The sequence below is a fragment of the Bos indicus genome, chromosome 13, assembly GCF_029378745.1.
Source record: "Bos indicus isolate NIAB-ARS_2022 breed Sahiwal x Tharparkar chromosome 13, NIAB-ARS_B.indTharparkar_mat_pri_1.0, whole genome shotgun sequence".
NCBI lineage: Eukaryota > Metazoa > Chordata > Mammalia > Artiodactyla > Bovidae > Bos > Bos indicus.
In genome coordinates this window covers 43,602,337-43,617,493 of record NC_091772.1, presented here as the reverse complement: position 1 = coordinate 43,617,493, position 15,157 = coordinate 43,602,337, and the positions used below count along the sequence as shown (strand labels likewise).

Below are 15,157 nucleotides of genomic sequence, written 5' to 3'. Positions count from 1 at the left end.
TTTCAGAAGTTCAGACACTTTATTTAAATTTCTTCATCAAGCATAAAAATATTCACCACCCCACAGAAGTAAAGAGTTATCGAAGAACCACAGTGAGTTGATCAATATTCTTCAGAGAATGGATACTCAGGGTGACCGACACCACTGGAAGACAAAGAGATGGACTCATTTATGAAATCTGGCTTCATAATAATATAGTTATTATTAATAATAATAACTGTCTTATTTTATTCTTATATAATAACTAATTCTTTTTCCTTATGTAAAAAGAATTAACAATTAAACATGTTCACTGGTCCCTGAAAGAATAGTGGGCTGCAGGCACTGTGCCCTTTGTGTTTCCTGGCTCCCTGGGCTCTGAGAGGAGGTACACTAGGCTCAGGGATTCGGGGCACAAAGTAGTGAATTTATTCACCACAATGTCAACTGTGGGAATTTTACTGATGGGCTCTCCTGGTCCCCAATCAATTTCTGTTGATCGAGGATGGAGCCCTGAAGGAAACCTCTGGGCTGAGGTCTGCAGGAAGTACCTGGCTCACTCCTACTCTGGAAATAAGGACTGTCTTTCTAGACTTAAGCTTTTAAAAATCTTAGTTCCCCTGCTCACCTCTCTGCTACAAAAAACAAAAACAAAAACGACTGTGTTTGTGAAACAGTCACTTACACAAGAAATTCATAATATCTTTTATTTTTATTGAGGCCATCGATTGCTTTCATGTCTTCTGGAGTCAGTTCAAAGTCAAACACCTGGAAGGAAGGAACAATCACATTAACCTCTCCCTCAGGGAGCCAGCATCCCCTGGGGACTGGAGGACTTTCCAGCTGGCTGGAGACAGAGGGGACAGGGAAGCCGTGTCTGTCCTCAGCTTCCAGTAGAACAACCTGGGACCCTTGCTGAGTTCTCACCTCTCCTTCCCACACCTTCTCCTACTCTGTCCACCTCACTAACATTACTGTGTATCAATCCCTTATCTTTCTAAGTGAATCACTTGCGACAGGAAACAAACTAAAATCTTTTTCCAAACAAACTGCTGTGGACACTCCTAACTCGATACTTGAACCTGAACTAACATTAGACTGATTTCGTCTTCCCAACACGCCCTAAGAGTGACAGCTTTCAGCTGAAGCAGCGTGGGTGGAGGCTCCCCCTTGAAAGCCTATCAGGAATCTGATTTCAAACTTACTTCTTACCTATGAATAAATCTAACAAAACCTATATGTCAGTGCCTTAGTGGAGAAGATCTCTGTGTTGAGAAAATCCCCTGGAGAAGGAAATGGCAACCAACTTCAGTATTCTTGCCTGGGGCATTGCATGGACAGAGGAGCCTGACAGACTACAGTCCATGGGGTCACAAGGAGTCACACACAACTGAAGCGACTGACACTTTAGTGGAGAAAGTTATGAAAAGTGTTTAAAATGTTAAAGAACAGCAAATTATTAAAAATTAACATCACAGTCATGAAAAGAAAAGCTCAATTTTCTAAAGAAATACATTTCTCCAGAGTGATCTAGTATTTCAGTGCAGCATGATCCAAGGAGTTAAACAATATTCTTTTGTGGAAATCAGTAAAGTGATACTAAATTTTAAATAAAAGAACAGTCAAGAGCAGTCAAGACATCTTTAAAGATGAATGTACCATTCTGAGAAAGAACACTTATTTTCAATTTTAAGAACACAGTACAAAGGACTGAATAGTTAAATAGAAGAGAAGGGCCGAGGCAGTCCTAAGATGGTGGAGGAATAGGATGGGGAGACCACTTGCTCCCCTACAATCATCAAAAGGAAAGATGGAAGGCAAGAGGAAAGGAGGATGACAAAGGATGAGATGGTTGGATGGCATCACCGACTTAATTGACATGAGTTTCAGCAAGCTCCAGGATATGGTAATGGACAGGGAAGCCTGGCATGCTGAAATCCATAGGCCGTAAAGGGTCAGACATGACTGGGTGACTTAATTGAACAGAACTGAACCCTCTTCAGGGAGGCCACCTCTCCTGCTGCCACAGCAGGAAAAGAAAACCATCAGGAATACACACAAGTCATTCATGCATAGGGAAGAACAGGTAATTCATCTTGACTCAAGGAAAGTCTTGAGAGACAGACAAAGAATGACCCTCATGAAGGATATTCCATAGAAGCCCTCAGCCCAGAGCCCCACTCATCACCTGTATGTTCTCTTTGATCCGCTTCTTGTTGTAACTCTTGGCCAGAACAACAACCCCACGTTGTATCTGGTAACGAAGGACAACCAGAGCTGGGGTTTGCTTGTGCTTTTTGGCAATGGCACAAAGAACTGAGTCCTCCAAGAGAACGGGGAGATTCAAGTTCACCCTAGAAGAAAATTCAGAAATCCAGAGGAGCTGAGCCTAAGTATGCAGTTTGTGAGTAGTTTTCCCAAACAGATTAAGTAGGTCCTCTCTATACCAGTGCTTCTCAAAGTGTACCAGCATCATCAGTATCACCTGGGATCTTGTCAGACATAAAAATTCCATGGCTAGCTGAAGACAAACTAAATCAGCATTTCAACTGTGTCACATCCCATTCTGTGTTTACAAAGCTCTGCAGGTTATTTGGATGCATTATTGACCTGAGACCAGGAGTGCTAAAGTCGTGGATTTTTTTTTTTTTTTAATTCTCAGAGGTTGTTTTTCTTCTATAATCAAGGCCATGAACAGAGAACAGAAGGAAAAAAACAGGGATTTTTAAAATTTTTCACTTTCCTAAGTGAATAGTCCTAAGTGATAAACACTGAGTACTCTCAAAATCAGAGAAATCTATTCTGTCACCACTCTTCTTTAGATATATACAAAAATCGTTCAAGTTTAGTTTTTTCTATCATAATAGACCTGAGAATTGCATAGTATTATACCAATTTTAGACATAAGGTAAGTGAGGCTTGGAATTTCTATTTTTAGAAATGTTTTATTAGTTAATATCTATATAAATCATGACATAAGCTTGTGTTTCTGGTTTCAACTAGGGGATTATATATAGATTTTAATGCAGATATCTGTTAATGATGAGTCTACAAGCTAATACAATGTAGAAAAATGGCTGGGTGATAGGAAGATAGAAGAAAATATTCCATCTGTCCCCTCACTTCCCTTTGCTTATAAGAGTTATCTGGGTACTGTATTTTTAAATAGCTCATCAAAAATTGAATTTTAAGGAAACTCCCAGTTGTCTTCAGTAGGATTCAATACCATTCTTTTACTCGTTGGGATCCCAGAGCACCATAGGCTACAAGAACAATATCATGTGACTTGCAGAAATCCAACAGTTTGCTCTGGTTGAGATAAGGGTGACATTCCACCTGCAGAATGTCAACAGAGAAGAGTGTCAGATTATTTGAAAAGGTAATATTAATATGACAGAGGCAGATTAAAAGTTTTAAGTGCCTAAAGGAAAGGTTGCAACATTAAATGTAAAATGGAAATATCAACATCTAGAGAACAATAGAGAAAAGTGTGTTTATACAGTTAATTTTATGACAGACCATGGATGGGAGAACCAGTCCAAGTTGAGTAATCAAAAGGTGTACTCTATATTTGAGTAGATATTCCCTGGTAAATGTTTTATCTTCTGTTAGCATCACCTTGAACCTTTAACTTCACCCTCTAACCTGGATGAATTTCATCATCTCCAGCACATTTTTCTGTTCTGTGCTCCCTGTTGAGACTCATAAATGTTGAGACACCAAGACTAAGGATTCAGTCATCAGAACCCCACACAAACCCTCACCACCCATTTCAGCTGATTGGTTACTTTATTAATTTACTTCCCATTCAATGTTTTCATGGCTTCCTTCGTACACAAAGTTCATTCCAGGGCACTTTCCCGTCCAATCTTGTCATCCTTTAATCTCAGGAAAACACATCCTACCTCTAGTTCTAGGTTCTACCCACAATTTAGCAGGATGCCCTCCCTACCTTTTCCATCCAGACTACATCAGATAGATACATCAAATCTGACTACATCAGATTTGGGCTTCTATTCACACTATCCAGACAGCAACTCTACTCTCTAGAATCCTCTGTCCCACAAAGGTTGGATGAACAGGAGGGGAGGACAGACAGACATCAGGCTCCAGCGCAAGAAGGAGGTTCTGAAGAGCAGGAGGAAGAGGAGCCGAGCTGCTCACCTGGTTGCAGACTGGCTTGTACTTGAGCCCCGGCTTGTTCAGGATCTTCTCCAGCTGCTTGTGGTTGAAGTTGGATACCCCGATGGACTTGGCCAGCCCTGCATCCTTACACTTCTCCAGGGCCTGGGAGGGAGAGGTGGTGAACAGTCGTTTGAAATGAGTGATAGACCAAGAATAAATGCTGGGGAAAAAACCTGTAAAAAGTGTCTCATGTCAAGAATTTACATTGATTTTAAGAAAGGAAAAAGGAGAAGAAGGTCATGATCGAAGAAGAATTACCAACTCCTCCTTAGAAAACCCTGGAGAAGACATATCACAAGGAAGGAAAGAGATGCCTGTCTACACTGTCCCATATTCTCCTCCTCCGTTCTTTTCTATGAACATTTCAGCAATGGTTTCCTCGCCACAAACCCAGCATCCCAGCCCTTAGATTCATGAACTGCCGAGTCTGATGGTCCACAGCCCATTCTCACAGGTAGCAGAAATGAAGGAGTTTCCCCCTCTCCTGGATCCTCCTCTGTTTCTCTCCTCCCTGGACTCACCTCCCACGTGTGACAGAGATCCACCGAATCACCTATCAGTTTTCCATTTTCATCTTTTGGCAATAATTCCTCCCCTGGCTGGAACAGAGGCAGATATATTAGAGATGTGACAAAATAATTTCTCCACATTTAGCCAGGCTGCCAGGCACTAAGAATTAAACCTCTATGAGGTAGCTTTACAACTTTCTACATACTAATATTTGCAAAGTGATTTGTGTATGGAGTTGTAAGCAATGTCTTTTGAGGGAGGCTTATTCTAATCTCTTACACTTATTATATGTTGCAATAATTTTTCCATGTCCTAAAAGGGACTTCCAGTGACTTCTTGTTAATTTTTTCTGTTCCCTGTACTTGGTTCTTTTGAAATATCTCTGATCTGAGAATGGCAGTAACTTACATGCCATAGTTTCCAAAATAAAACTTGTAAACTAGACCTGGGCTAGATAATCAAATTTCCTTTACCCTTCTAGCATTAGATGCCCTAGGACAGGCATGTGAACCAGCAAGGCTCTCATTAGGATGATATGGAATGTGAAAGATCCAGATGTGCTCTCAAATGCTTATGACCCTGAGCTTTGAAATGCCCCCAAGGTCATATTTTCCACCAATGGAAAATGTTCAGTAAAAATAAAGTAATCCCCTTATAAGGGATAGAAAAAAGAGACATTTCTGAGGAGTCCTGAGAATCCTCAAAACTCTCTGTGTCTGGGACTTGCCACCTACATACTCCACTAAGTTATTTTGCATTAGATGGCTTGAGTTGATTTCTATAACTAGAAATCAAGATTTCTAAGTAAACCATTCTTAATGACTAAGTGTAGTCTACAAAGCTCATCATAAAGTCAAGCAAGACTAGACAATATCTCCCAACTCCTTATAAAGGTACAAAGTTTAGACACACCCAGAGGGAACAGCACCAAATCTGCTAACCTTTCAAGGGTGAAAGACAAGATAAACTAATCATGTTCAATATGAGGCAGTCCCATGTTCACCACAGCTGCACCAAACTCTTGGTTCATGAAATCCCCAGACACTCAGGAGTCATAATCAAGACTGTGTACAGAACTTGCCTGTTTCTACTGCCTCAAGTTTTTCTGGCAGAGAGTCTTGGATTATTAACTCCTTTGTCTGGGGGGGCATGTAACAGATTTAAAGAAGCTCAGTAAAAAGATGATCACAAATGATTATTTGGGGGATTCTACTCTGGTGTAATCATCCTTTCAATCTACTAAGAAAAATCTTAATTCAACCATCCATGTAAGTTGACGCACATTCTAACACAAGATTTAAAATTGATGTGATCACACATATATCCAACCTTCATAGCCAGTGGAAAATGAATAATATAGAGATCAACATAGTCCAGGTGAAGATTTTTCAGTGACTTTTCCAAGGCTGGTCTGACCAACTCTGGTCGAAGGAAAGTGCACCAAAGCTGAAATATTAAAAAATAGAAATTTTATTAATAAAAATTTAGGAAATTTTCTTTTGGTCTTACTGCATGGCTTATGGGATATTACTTCCCTGACACATGATGGAATGGGAGCCCATAATAGTAATGTGCCAAGTCTTAAACATTGAACACCAGGGATTTCTAATACCTTAAGACTATACCAAGAAGCATAGTTCACCAATCAATTCTTCACCAAACATGATCCTATTATATAATAGTGACCTGGGCACACTCACTAGTACACACATTCAACACACAACATGCAGCACCTTTGAAGTGTAGAATATGTCTTCTCTCTTCACAGTGCCATCTGCAATCTTGCTTCGAATGGCCTGGCCAACGTGCTCTTCATTTTGGTACACATGAGCACAGTCAATATGGCGGAACCCAACCTCTATAGCAAATTTGGTGACTTCCAGAGCTTCACTCTTAGGAACCTACATAAGCAACAAAGGTAGAAGTTGAATACCCACATGATTAAGAGATTGCTAGCGCAAGCTTTGATCTTCCAAAGAATCAACTTTTCTTCATATCTTTGATTAGTTCTGGTCTGGTGCTGAACCCATGACAGTTTCCCTGAACATTCCTGGTCAGATTTTAAATACCCACCCAGTAACCCTTACATCCCAAATGATCCATGGTCGATCACAGGCATCAGAGGACTCCAAGACCACGTCCAGGTTCAGTGGACCCAAAGGACTCAGCATTAAGTTGTAGTAATGAATGTGATTTATACTATAAGATTCTTGAAGCAAAATAAAAAAGGTATAAGGTACATGGTAAAGACATTAACTACAGGAGATAGTGAGAGACAGGGAGCCTGGACTGTTGTAATCCATAGGATCACAAAGAGTCAGACATGACTTAGTAACTGAAAAACTAAATAACAAAAAGCATCAAGAAGCAAGGTGAAAGCTTCTAAGACCACTGTCTACCAGTAAAGCTACATGGAATACACCAAATATAAACTGTATCTATTCAAGGTATAAAAAGTGATGTTCTCATATAAGTGTTCATTGTTGATGATCACTAAAATCAAGCTATTTAGCAGATCACTCCACTTACCTTACTTTAGGGGGTTTATAAGAAAACTTCAGATCTAATCTCTACAAAATCTCAGGGTATCACCCATTATTTATAACTATAGTCACGGTGCTGTGCATCAGGTCACCAACTTATTCATTGTATCACTGAAGGTCTAGACTGTTGACAAACATCTTTCCATTTTTCACAGATTTATCTCCAGCTTTTGGTCTTCATTTCTCTACTCTCTGTTTCTATAAGTTCCACTATTTTAGATTCCACCTACAAAGAGACTTCCTTGGTGGCTCAGACAGTAAAGTGTCTGCCTAAAATGAAGGAGACCCAGGTTTGATCCCTGGGTCAGGATCTCCTGGAGAAGGAAATGGCAACCCACTCCAGTGTTCTTGCCTGGAAAATCCCACGGACAGAGGAGCCTGGTAGGCTACAGTCCATTGGGTCGCAAAGAGTCGGACACGACTGAGCGATTTCACTTTCACTTTTCACAAAGACATCATGTAGTATTTGTCTTTTTATTTCTGGCTTACTTCACCTAGCTAAACTTCTCCCAGTTCACCTGTGTAATTTCAAATGGCAGTATTAACTTTGTTTAAAATGCTGAATAATATTCTATTTCTTTTTCATGTGTCAGAATCTTTTCTATTTCAAGGAGGTAGATAATTGGTGCAACTGCTCTCTGTTGGGTTCAGTCCTGGTCTTTCTTAAACACTTGGGTATTCAGGGATATACTAGGAATGGACCAGTAAACTTTAGTACTAGCCTGGACACTTTACTCCCTGCACCCTACTTGGCACTAAAATGTCCTGTCTTCTCTTTCCAAAATGCCTCTGAATATTTCCTTCTGTTCTCCAAATGATAAAAGTGAGACCCAAAGTTTCGGGATCAGAATTTGTCACAACTACATTCTCTAAAGACAAGATGGACAGCAAACTTTCTGGCTTCAGGTCTAGAGATTTGTCTGCTAGTCCCTTTTCTGTCCAAGCACTGAAAACTACACTTTAATAAAAAGACATTACAACACCCAAGGGATGCATTACACAACATGGCCTGTAAGATGGTAGCTTATCCCCTCAAGTGACACCATATTTTCCATTAGAAGAAGTTTCCAAGGAGCAACTGAAGTACAAGGCAAAACACAACTGGAGTGTCTTGCCTGGCACCTACAAGGCACCCCACAGTAGAGAAGCAGTTCTCTCCCATTAGTTCCTATTCGCCTCATCCTTAGGAACTTCCACCTCAAATACTTCTCTGGGTCACATCATTTTTGAAGGAGGTAAGAGTTCTGTAACTAATGAAATACACAGAGAGACCGGCCATTGCAATCGCCCTCAAAGCAAAGCAGTTGACAGTCAGTGATCTTGACAGCCGAGTCTCACCTCTTGTGCCAAGCTGGGAAAGAGACAGAAACTGGAGGGAAACCCAGAGTAATCTGCAGGTGAGCACAGCCTCAGACCCTGATGCAAAGTGAAAACTGGATACTCTCTCTCTTTTCACAGGACATGGTTCTAGCCTGGTTAGTGGCTAGAGGAGCTAGCCAGGTGCTCAGTGCTTGACAACCCAAGTCCCTTCCACTCATGTTACATCCACTACTATTTATATCTCAACCCCAAACCACCTCTGTCACCTCTTTAGCTTCAGCAGTGCCAAATCCCAGGACAGGAATGAAGTGGCCATCATTAAGCTTCACTCTCTGGCCTTTGGGATCCATTACCTGTTTCACCTCTGAATAAGCAGACTGATCTTTTCTTCTGCCTTCACAGGCTATAAATAACAGGAAGTTAACGCCCCAGCTGACTGTCCAATGTTAGCAGATACATTGGAGGAGGAGAGGATTAAACCAATGCCCATAGAGTAAGAAGAGAAATGAAGCCAATTACTTTGGTAGTTTATTTTTTAATCAGAATAACTTCAGTTATATAATCATGAAATGTGCCAAACAATTATTGGCCAAATGTTACACAGAAACCTCCACATACCAGTCATTTCACTTTTCTAATTATGGAGCCCACTTTTGATGAAACATCAATTGAAACAAGTATTTCATAGTATAGGAAGGCACACTAATCACACAATTAAGAAGTGTTGATTATTAAGCATTTTCCAAAATATAATCTCTTAATAGAGAATCGAAATGTGAAACAAACCAAATTTGCCTTTTAAATTTTCCAGCAGCAAAATTATTTTGCTTTATACACCTATGGTGGTCAAGGTATAGTCAGTAAGTCATGTCCCACTCTTTTACAACCCCATGGCCTGTACCCTGCCAGGCTCCAGAGTTCATGGAATTTCCCAGCTAGAATACTAGAGTGGGTTGCCATTCCCTACACTACAGTATCTTCCTGATCCAAGGATCAAAGCCAAGTTTCTTGAGTCACTTACATTGGCAGGCGATTTCTTACCACTGGGCCACCTGAGAAGCCCTTAGGTGAAATTCTGAAAAGGATACCAAAACCAGGCATTTTGGCAAAGTGTTTATTGATGTCAATTATTAACAGTTTTTGGATACCATGTGCAGGTTCAAACAGACTCTTGAGTGTTTATACCTTGAACTAAGTTACACAACTTTTTAGGGTACTCTTATAATGTAACCAATACATATTTTACACAGTTTGTTATCATGCTAAACATTATTCATAAAAGAAAAACCGATAAACAACTGAAATTGCAACAAATTTAGGAAGAGTAAGGGAAACGATGATGCACTGGTACAAGCAAATGTTGTGAAGGAAAATTCATTTTAACACATAGAGTGATGTCAGCAAAATAGTGAGCTAGGAGGAGTGAAGTCTCCCTTGCAAAGGGAAGTATGGAAAAAGAAAGCAGCTGAAAAATGTCGTAGGAGTTCTGGGAACCAGTCAAAAAAACATCTACAGCAACAAAGTGAACGTACAACTAGGGAAGAGCCAAAAGACTGGAAGGATATTTCTGTATGTTTTTATTCACACTCACCTCTCCCCTGACTTGAGCAGGGCCATCTTGATCTGTAAAGGGTGGCGGTGCAGCACCCCGCTGCCTCCCTCAAAGCAGACTCATTGCAGAAATCCTTATGTGCAATATTCTCCACTACTTGGAGTTTGCCAGGAAAATGGTGTCCGTTTCACTTAACTCTGAGCTTGAACTGAAAAGCAGCTGGAGTGGCTCATTACACCTGCAGGGGGAATAGATATGCATGGGGCCAGGGCCAGGGACTAAGGGTAGAGACACACACAAGACCATGTAAAGCCCTGATGGAATTGGGGTGTGGATTTGGGGTATAGTAAGGCATTCAAAAACAATCATAAATTTCCCAGAATCAGAAAGCCACTCATGGGCCAGGTAAGTTGTGACTCAGAAATGACCTGAGTTTCCCTTAGATTCCTGTTGGGCTGACCCCAGAACAGGGACATACCACATCAGCTAGTGAAGGACAAACTGGATGTGGTACAAATATGCAAACAGTGGGTGTGCTGTACTTCAAGTACCCAGTCATGAACACACAGAGGGAGAGAGAGAAAAGGCATACAATAAAGAAAGGTGAAACAACAAAGCTAAAAAAAGAGACAGAGAGGGAAAAAAGAGAGAAAAACATGAGCCATGAAACTGTTTTGTTACTGTTTAGTCGCTAAGTCAAGACCCCTCTATTGTGACCCCATGGACCCCACAGGTTTCTCTGTCCATGGTATTCTCCAGGCAAGAATACTGGAGTGGGCTGCCATTTCCTTTTCCAGTGGATCTTCCTGGATCAGGGATGCAACCCGTATCTCCTGCACTGTCAGACAGATTCTTTACCACTGCCCTACTAGAAAAGCCTGATCCATGAAAGGAAGAAAAGAAATCAGCACCGACTCTTCCTGCACAATCACAGGGGCCACACTTAGAGCATAGTGAGTTTCACACACTGTCCTGGGGAGGAGCTCCAGGTGGGCAAGAGGACGCTGAGCTCAGCTCCCCCAGAAGCACATTAGTGGGTCCCATCTCTTGAAAACACACAACACAAGCAGGAAGACTCCTCCACACCAAGGCTGTAAAGAACCATCCCCATGGAGCTGGGTGGGAAGGGAAGAGAAGCCTGCAGACCAGGACTGAGCCCACAAGAGGGCCCCAGATGAGAAGGGGGGACAGGGACTCAGAGGTCCTCCCTGGAGAGACCCGTGCACACCACAAACTGGGCACTGCAGCCCTGGGACGACCCCGTGAGGTCGCAGCCCCGCAGCTATTGTGAACCCAGGTGGACGCACAGGAGGCCCGGGAACCTGACTCCTCTCCTGAGACACGCACCCGCTTATGCTCCTGGAACAGGCTAAGGAGGCAGCTGGACATTGTTCAGGACTTGGCCAGTTTACTGGGCAGCCCGTGTGTCCCCCAGCCCACAGATGCCCCCTCAGGGCCTCTGGATCCCGTTTACTCCCCCCAGGGTGAGGGCCACCCATGCTGGGCAGAGTGTGCAGTGTAGGGTACAGAGCCAGCTCAGACAGGCAGGACATTTGGACAGGCCAGTGTGGCCATCAGCTATCAGAGAGTGGCCCGAGGAGCAGTGGTTCTGGAAGTATCCTTCTCCATTTCCCTCACAGTAAAGTCCTTTAAAAGCCTATGTGACAATGACCCCCTGCCCCATAGGGATCTCCCCACCTCACTAAACTCACACACATGAGCAGACTTTCTGGCCCTTAAATGTTCCATGAACACTCTTCCTTCCTGGAATAAGCATTTTCTGTTCCAGAGAAATGCAGGAACCACTGTCTCTATCTTCAAGGCTGTTTTGTAGAAATGAAAAGTTGTGTGGGATGAAGGGTAGTTGATGTCTCTGCCTAATAGACATACAGAAATGCAAGATGTTATGCAGAACTATCTCAACAGACACATACCCATTTCTAACAGCTAAATTCTCCTGATACCATTCACAGTCTCATTCTCCACGAGACCAAAAGCTCAAGAATTTATTTCACTTATTGACATTTGTTGATGAAACAATGTCTTTCTGAAGAATATTCAATAAAGTTTTGCTGAATGACCAATGAACAAACTCAAAATATGTAAGAATTCATCAAAATGCTAAGCATGGGCAGACAATTAAGAAATTATATAAATGAGTAAAATGTGCTACTTTATAGGAAGCAAAATGCAACACCTGATTTTTTAAAATCATTCTTTTAGCTTACCGAGATACTTATGCTAAGTTTCAAAAGAAGTATACAACCTGTCGATTGAAGTTGATTTGTCTTTGTAAGTAAACAAATGCACATATTTGTCTAGGAAAACCACAAGGTAAATATACCAAAGGTAAGTATTTTTAAATGGGTAAACACAACTGATCTTTATTTTCTATCATGTCCCTTCTATTTTCCAAATTTTCTACAATTTGGAGGTATTACTTTAATGATCAGAAACAAGAGTCTTACTTGAAGTCTTTATTGTTTCATAAACTTTTTATTTTTAAAAAAGGAAAGGCAAGCTTTCAAAAGTTCAGACACTTCATTTAAGTACCTCCAGCAAGTACAAAAGTGATGCAAGAAATTCTTGAAGAATCTCAGTGAGAGTTGAGAGTCAATATTCTTCAGAGAATGGATACTCAGGGTGACCAACACCACTGAGAGAGAAGGAGAAGGATTCATTTATTAAATCAGTCATGTTGTCATAGAGCATTACTCTATGATGTGGTCAGGATGGGCTAAAACTCTAAATCTACAAACATATCCCTCGTTCTCCCCCAACAGGCACACATGCGGTGTCTGCTCCATGTGCACACGGCACCTGCAGGTCCAGTCCCAACATCCACATGTGATATTCACTCCACAGTGACAGGTAGTTTGACTCGTTACAATTTATATGAGACCACAAGACCTGGCAGTAACTGTAGTGACCATCTTAGACACAGGTGAAACTTCTGCCCCTAGATGATGAAAAGGTGCCCAGTGAACAAATTAGCTGCCCTTTTTCATACACCCATGGATAAGCAAGTGAACACTCCATAAATGCAGAGGGCCTGCATTAAGGAACTTGTCTTCTATTGGAGAGCTACCACAAGCACCTGAATAATCACACAGCTCAAAGAGGGAATATTCCTTTCTTAATTTATAATATATTAAAACACTTGTTACTCAGAAATTAGTATTACTGCTGTTTTCCTTTTTTTTTTTTCCCATCTTTTTACTTTTCTTTCTGAACTTGTCCTTTTCAATTCATTAAAAAGTGCACTCTGAGCGATTCCAAGTTCCAGGAGCTGTGCTGCTGACCTGAGCCCACAAAGATGAGTAAATCTAGGCATTCACAGACTAATGAAGAACATAGAATTATACTTAAGAGCTCCTACGTACAGAAAAATAACCTTCCACATTTTTTCTTTCATCATGGCTTTTTCTCAGAAGCATGATACAGCTTACAAGCAATAGGGAGAGTTTTGAGATCCTTCACTGGAAAAAAAAAAAAAAAAAGCTTCATTTTACCAATAATTTGTATTCATTTCTCTCTAAACTCCCTTCCAGCTTCTCCTTGTTTGATCAGTCATCTGTGTCTTCAGTCTTGACATCTTCCTGCAGTAATTAGGCAGCTGGAATCCCATGTTAGTGACTAAGTCAAAGTACAGGAGGTAGGGACTCCACAGTGGATGGATCACTGATGAACAAATACAACACAGGTGTGAGTCTTTTCTCAAGAAAGCAGGAGAGAGGAGGAGCTAAGATGGCGCAGGAGTAGGACGGGGAGAACACTTTCTCCCCCACAAATTCATCAAAAGAACATTTAAATGCCGAGTAAATTCCACAAAACAACTTCTGAATGCCAGCAGAGGACATCAGGCACCCAGAAAAGCAACCCAAGTCTTCGAAAGGAGGTAGGGAAAAATATAAAAGACAAAAAAAGGGACAAAAGAGGGAGGGACGGAGTTCCGTCCCGGGAAGGGAGTCTTAAAAAGAGAGAAGTTTCCAAACACCAGGAAACCTTCTCACTGCCGAATCTGTGCCGAGCCTTGGAAGCACAGAGGGCAACATAACAGGGAGGAAAAATAAATAATTAAAACCCGCACATTGAGAGCCCTACGGTAACTCCCCCAGCGGAGAAGCAGCGCAGACGCCTGCATACGCCATTAGCAAGCAGGGGCTGGGCAGGGAGGTGCGGCGCGGGCTGCATCGCAAGAATCTGGCCTGAATACCCCGAGCACTATCTGAGCGAAATAATTTGGGCTAGCAAACCAGACTGTGGGATATCTACCACGCAAAAAGCCAGCCCTAACCTATGACACCGCCAGGCCCGCGCACGGAATAAAGGACTGAACAGAGATAGCCGGAGGCAGACCATCCCCCTCCGGTGATAGGCAGCCAGAGCTGGAAGGGGACAATCGCAGCCCCAGAGAGACATTATCTATAAAACTGTAAGCAGGCTTCTTTGCTAACTAAAACTTCTTGGGGGTCTGGACGGTCAACATCTGCCTGAGAAGGTGTGCCGGTGCACAACTAGATAACCGAGCGGCGGGGAGGCAATAAGTCGCAGCAATCGCGCGCGCAAAACACCTCATTACCTGAGCTGCTCAGATCTGGGAAGGGCACAAAACGTAGGCCCAACCGAGAGTCTGCGCCTCTGAGGACTACCCGAGTGCCTGAACCTGAGCGGCTTGGACCTGGGAAGTACAGGCAGCCCAGGGCCGGCGGCGGATGGTTCGCGGCGGAGCAACCTAGAGCCTGAGCAGCGTGGGCAGAGAGGCTACATGCGCTGTGAACGGGGGGCAGACCCAGTGTGGCTGAGGCACTGCGAGCACACGCCAGTGTTATTTGTTTGCAGCATCCCTCCCTACCTCCCCTCAGTGCGACTGAACAAGTGAGCCTATAAAAAAAATATATATATATATATATATATTAAGTCCTCTATTATTCCTTTAATTTCCACTTTTATAACCGATTACTTTGCAAAAAAAAAAAAAAAGACCCTATTTTTTTTAAAGCAAACTTCATATATATATTTTTTTTTTAATAATTTTTTGACCTTTTTTTTTCTTTTTCTTTCTTTT

General features: G+C 42.0%; 1 protein-coding gene across 2 annotated transcripts; it reads right to left on the bottom strand.

Moving 5' to 3' along the window:
* Window positions 1-8,959, bottom strand: LOC109568076 (dihydrodiol dehydrogenase 3-like). Of its 2 annotated transcripts, XM_019973301.2 has the most exons (10): window positions 8,804-8,917; window positions 6,748-6,883; window positions 6,408-6,575; window positions 6,004-6,120; window positions 4,686-4,763; window positions 4,144-4,266; window positions 3,206-3,315; window positions 2,168-2,333; window positions 665-747; window positions 1-144 (listed from the first exon to the last, which is right to left on the bottom strand). In XM_019973301.2, the coding sequence occupies exons 2-10, from the start codon at window positions 6,775-6,777 to the stop codon at window positions 102-104; spliced, it is 918 nt and encodes a 305-aa protein (XP_019828860.2). In that variant the 5' UTR covers window positions 6,778-6,883; window positions 8,804-8,917; the 3' UTR covers window positions 1-101. The 2 variants fall into 2 exon arrangements, with proteins under 2 accessions (XP_019828860.2, XP_019828859.2); XM_019973300.2 differs by lacking the exon at window positions 6,748-6,883 and having other exon boundaries at window positions 8,804-8,959.
* Between the last annotated feature and the right edge of the window lie 6,198 nt (window positions 8,960-15,157).

Bases quoted from the DNA above. Each gene is read 5' to 3' on its own strand.
- LOC109568076 (XM_019973300.2), bottom strand. From the start codon at position 8,887: ATGGATCCCAAAGGCCAGAGAGTGAAGCTTAATGATGGCCACTTCATT. The intron at 4,764-6,003 runs GTTGGATATATG...CCTCTGTTCCAG, and splicing joins ATTTTCCACTGGCTATGAAG to CCAGGGGAGGAATTATTGCC. The intron at 3,316-4,143 runs GTGAGCAGCTCG...GACATTCTGCAG, and splicing joins ACAAGCCAGTCTGCAACCAG to GTGGAATGTCACCCTTATCT.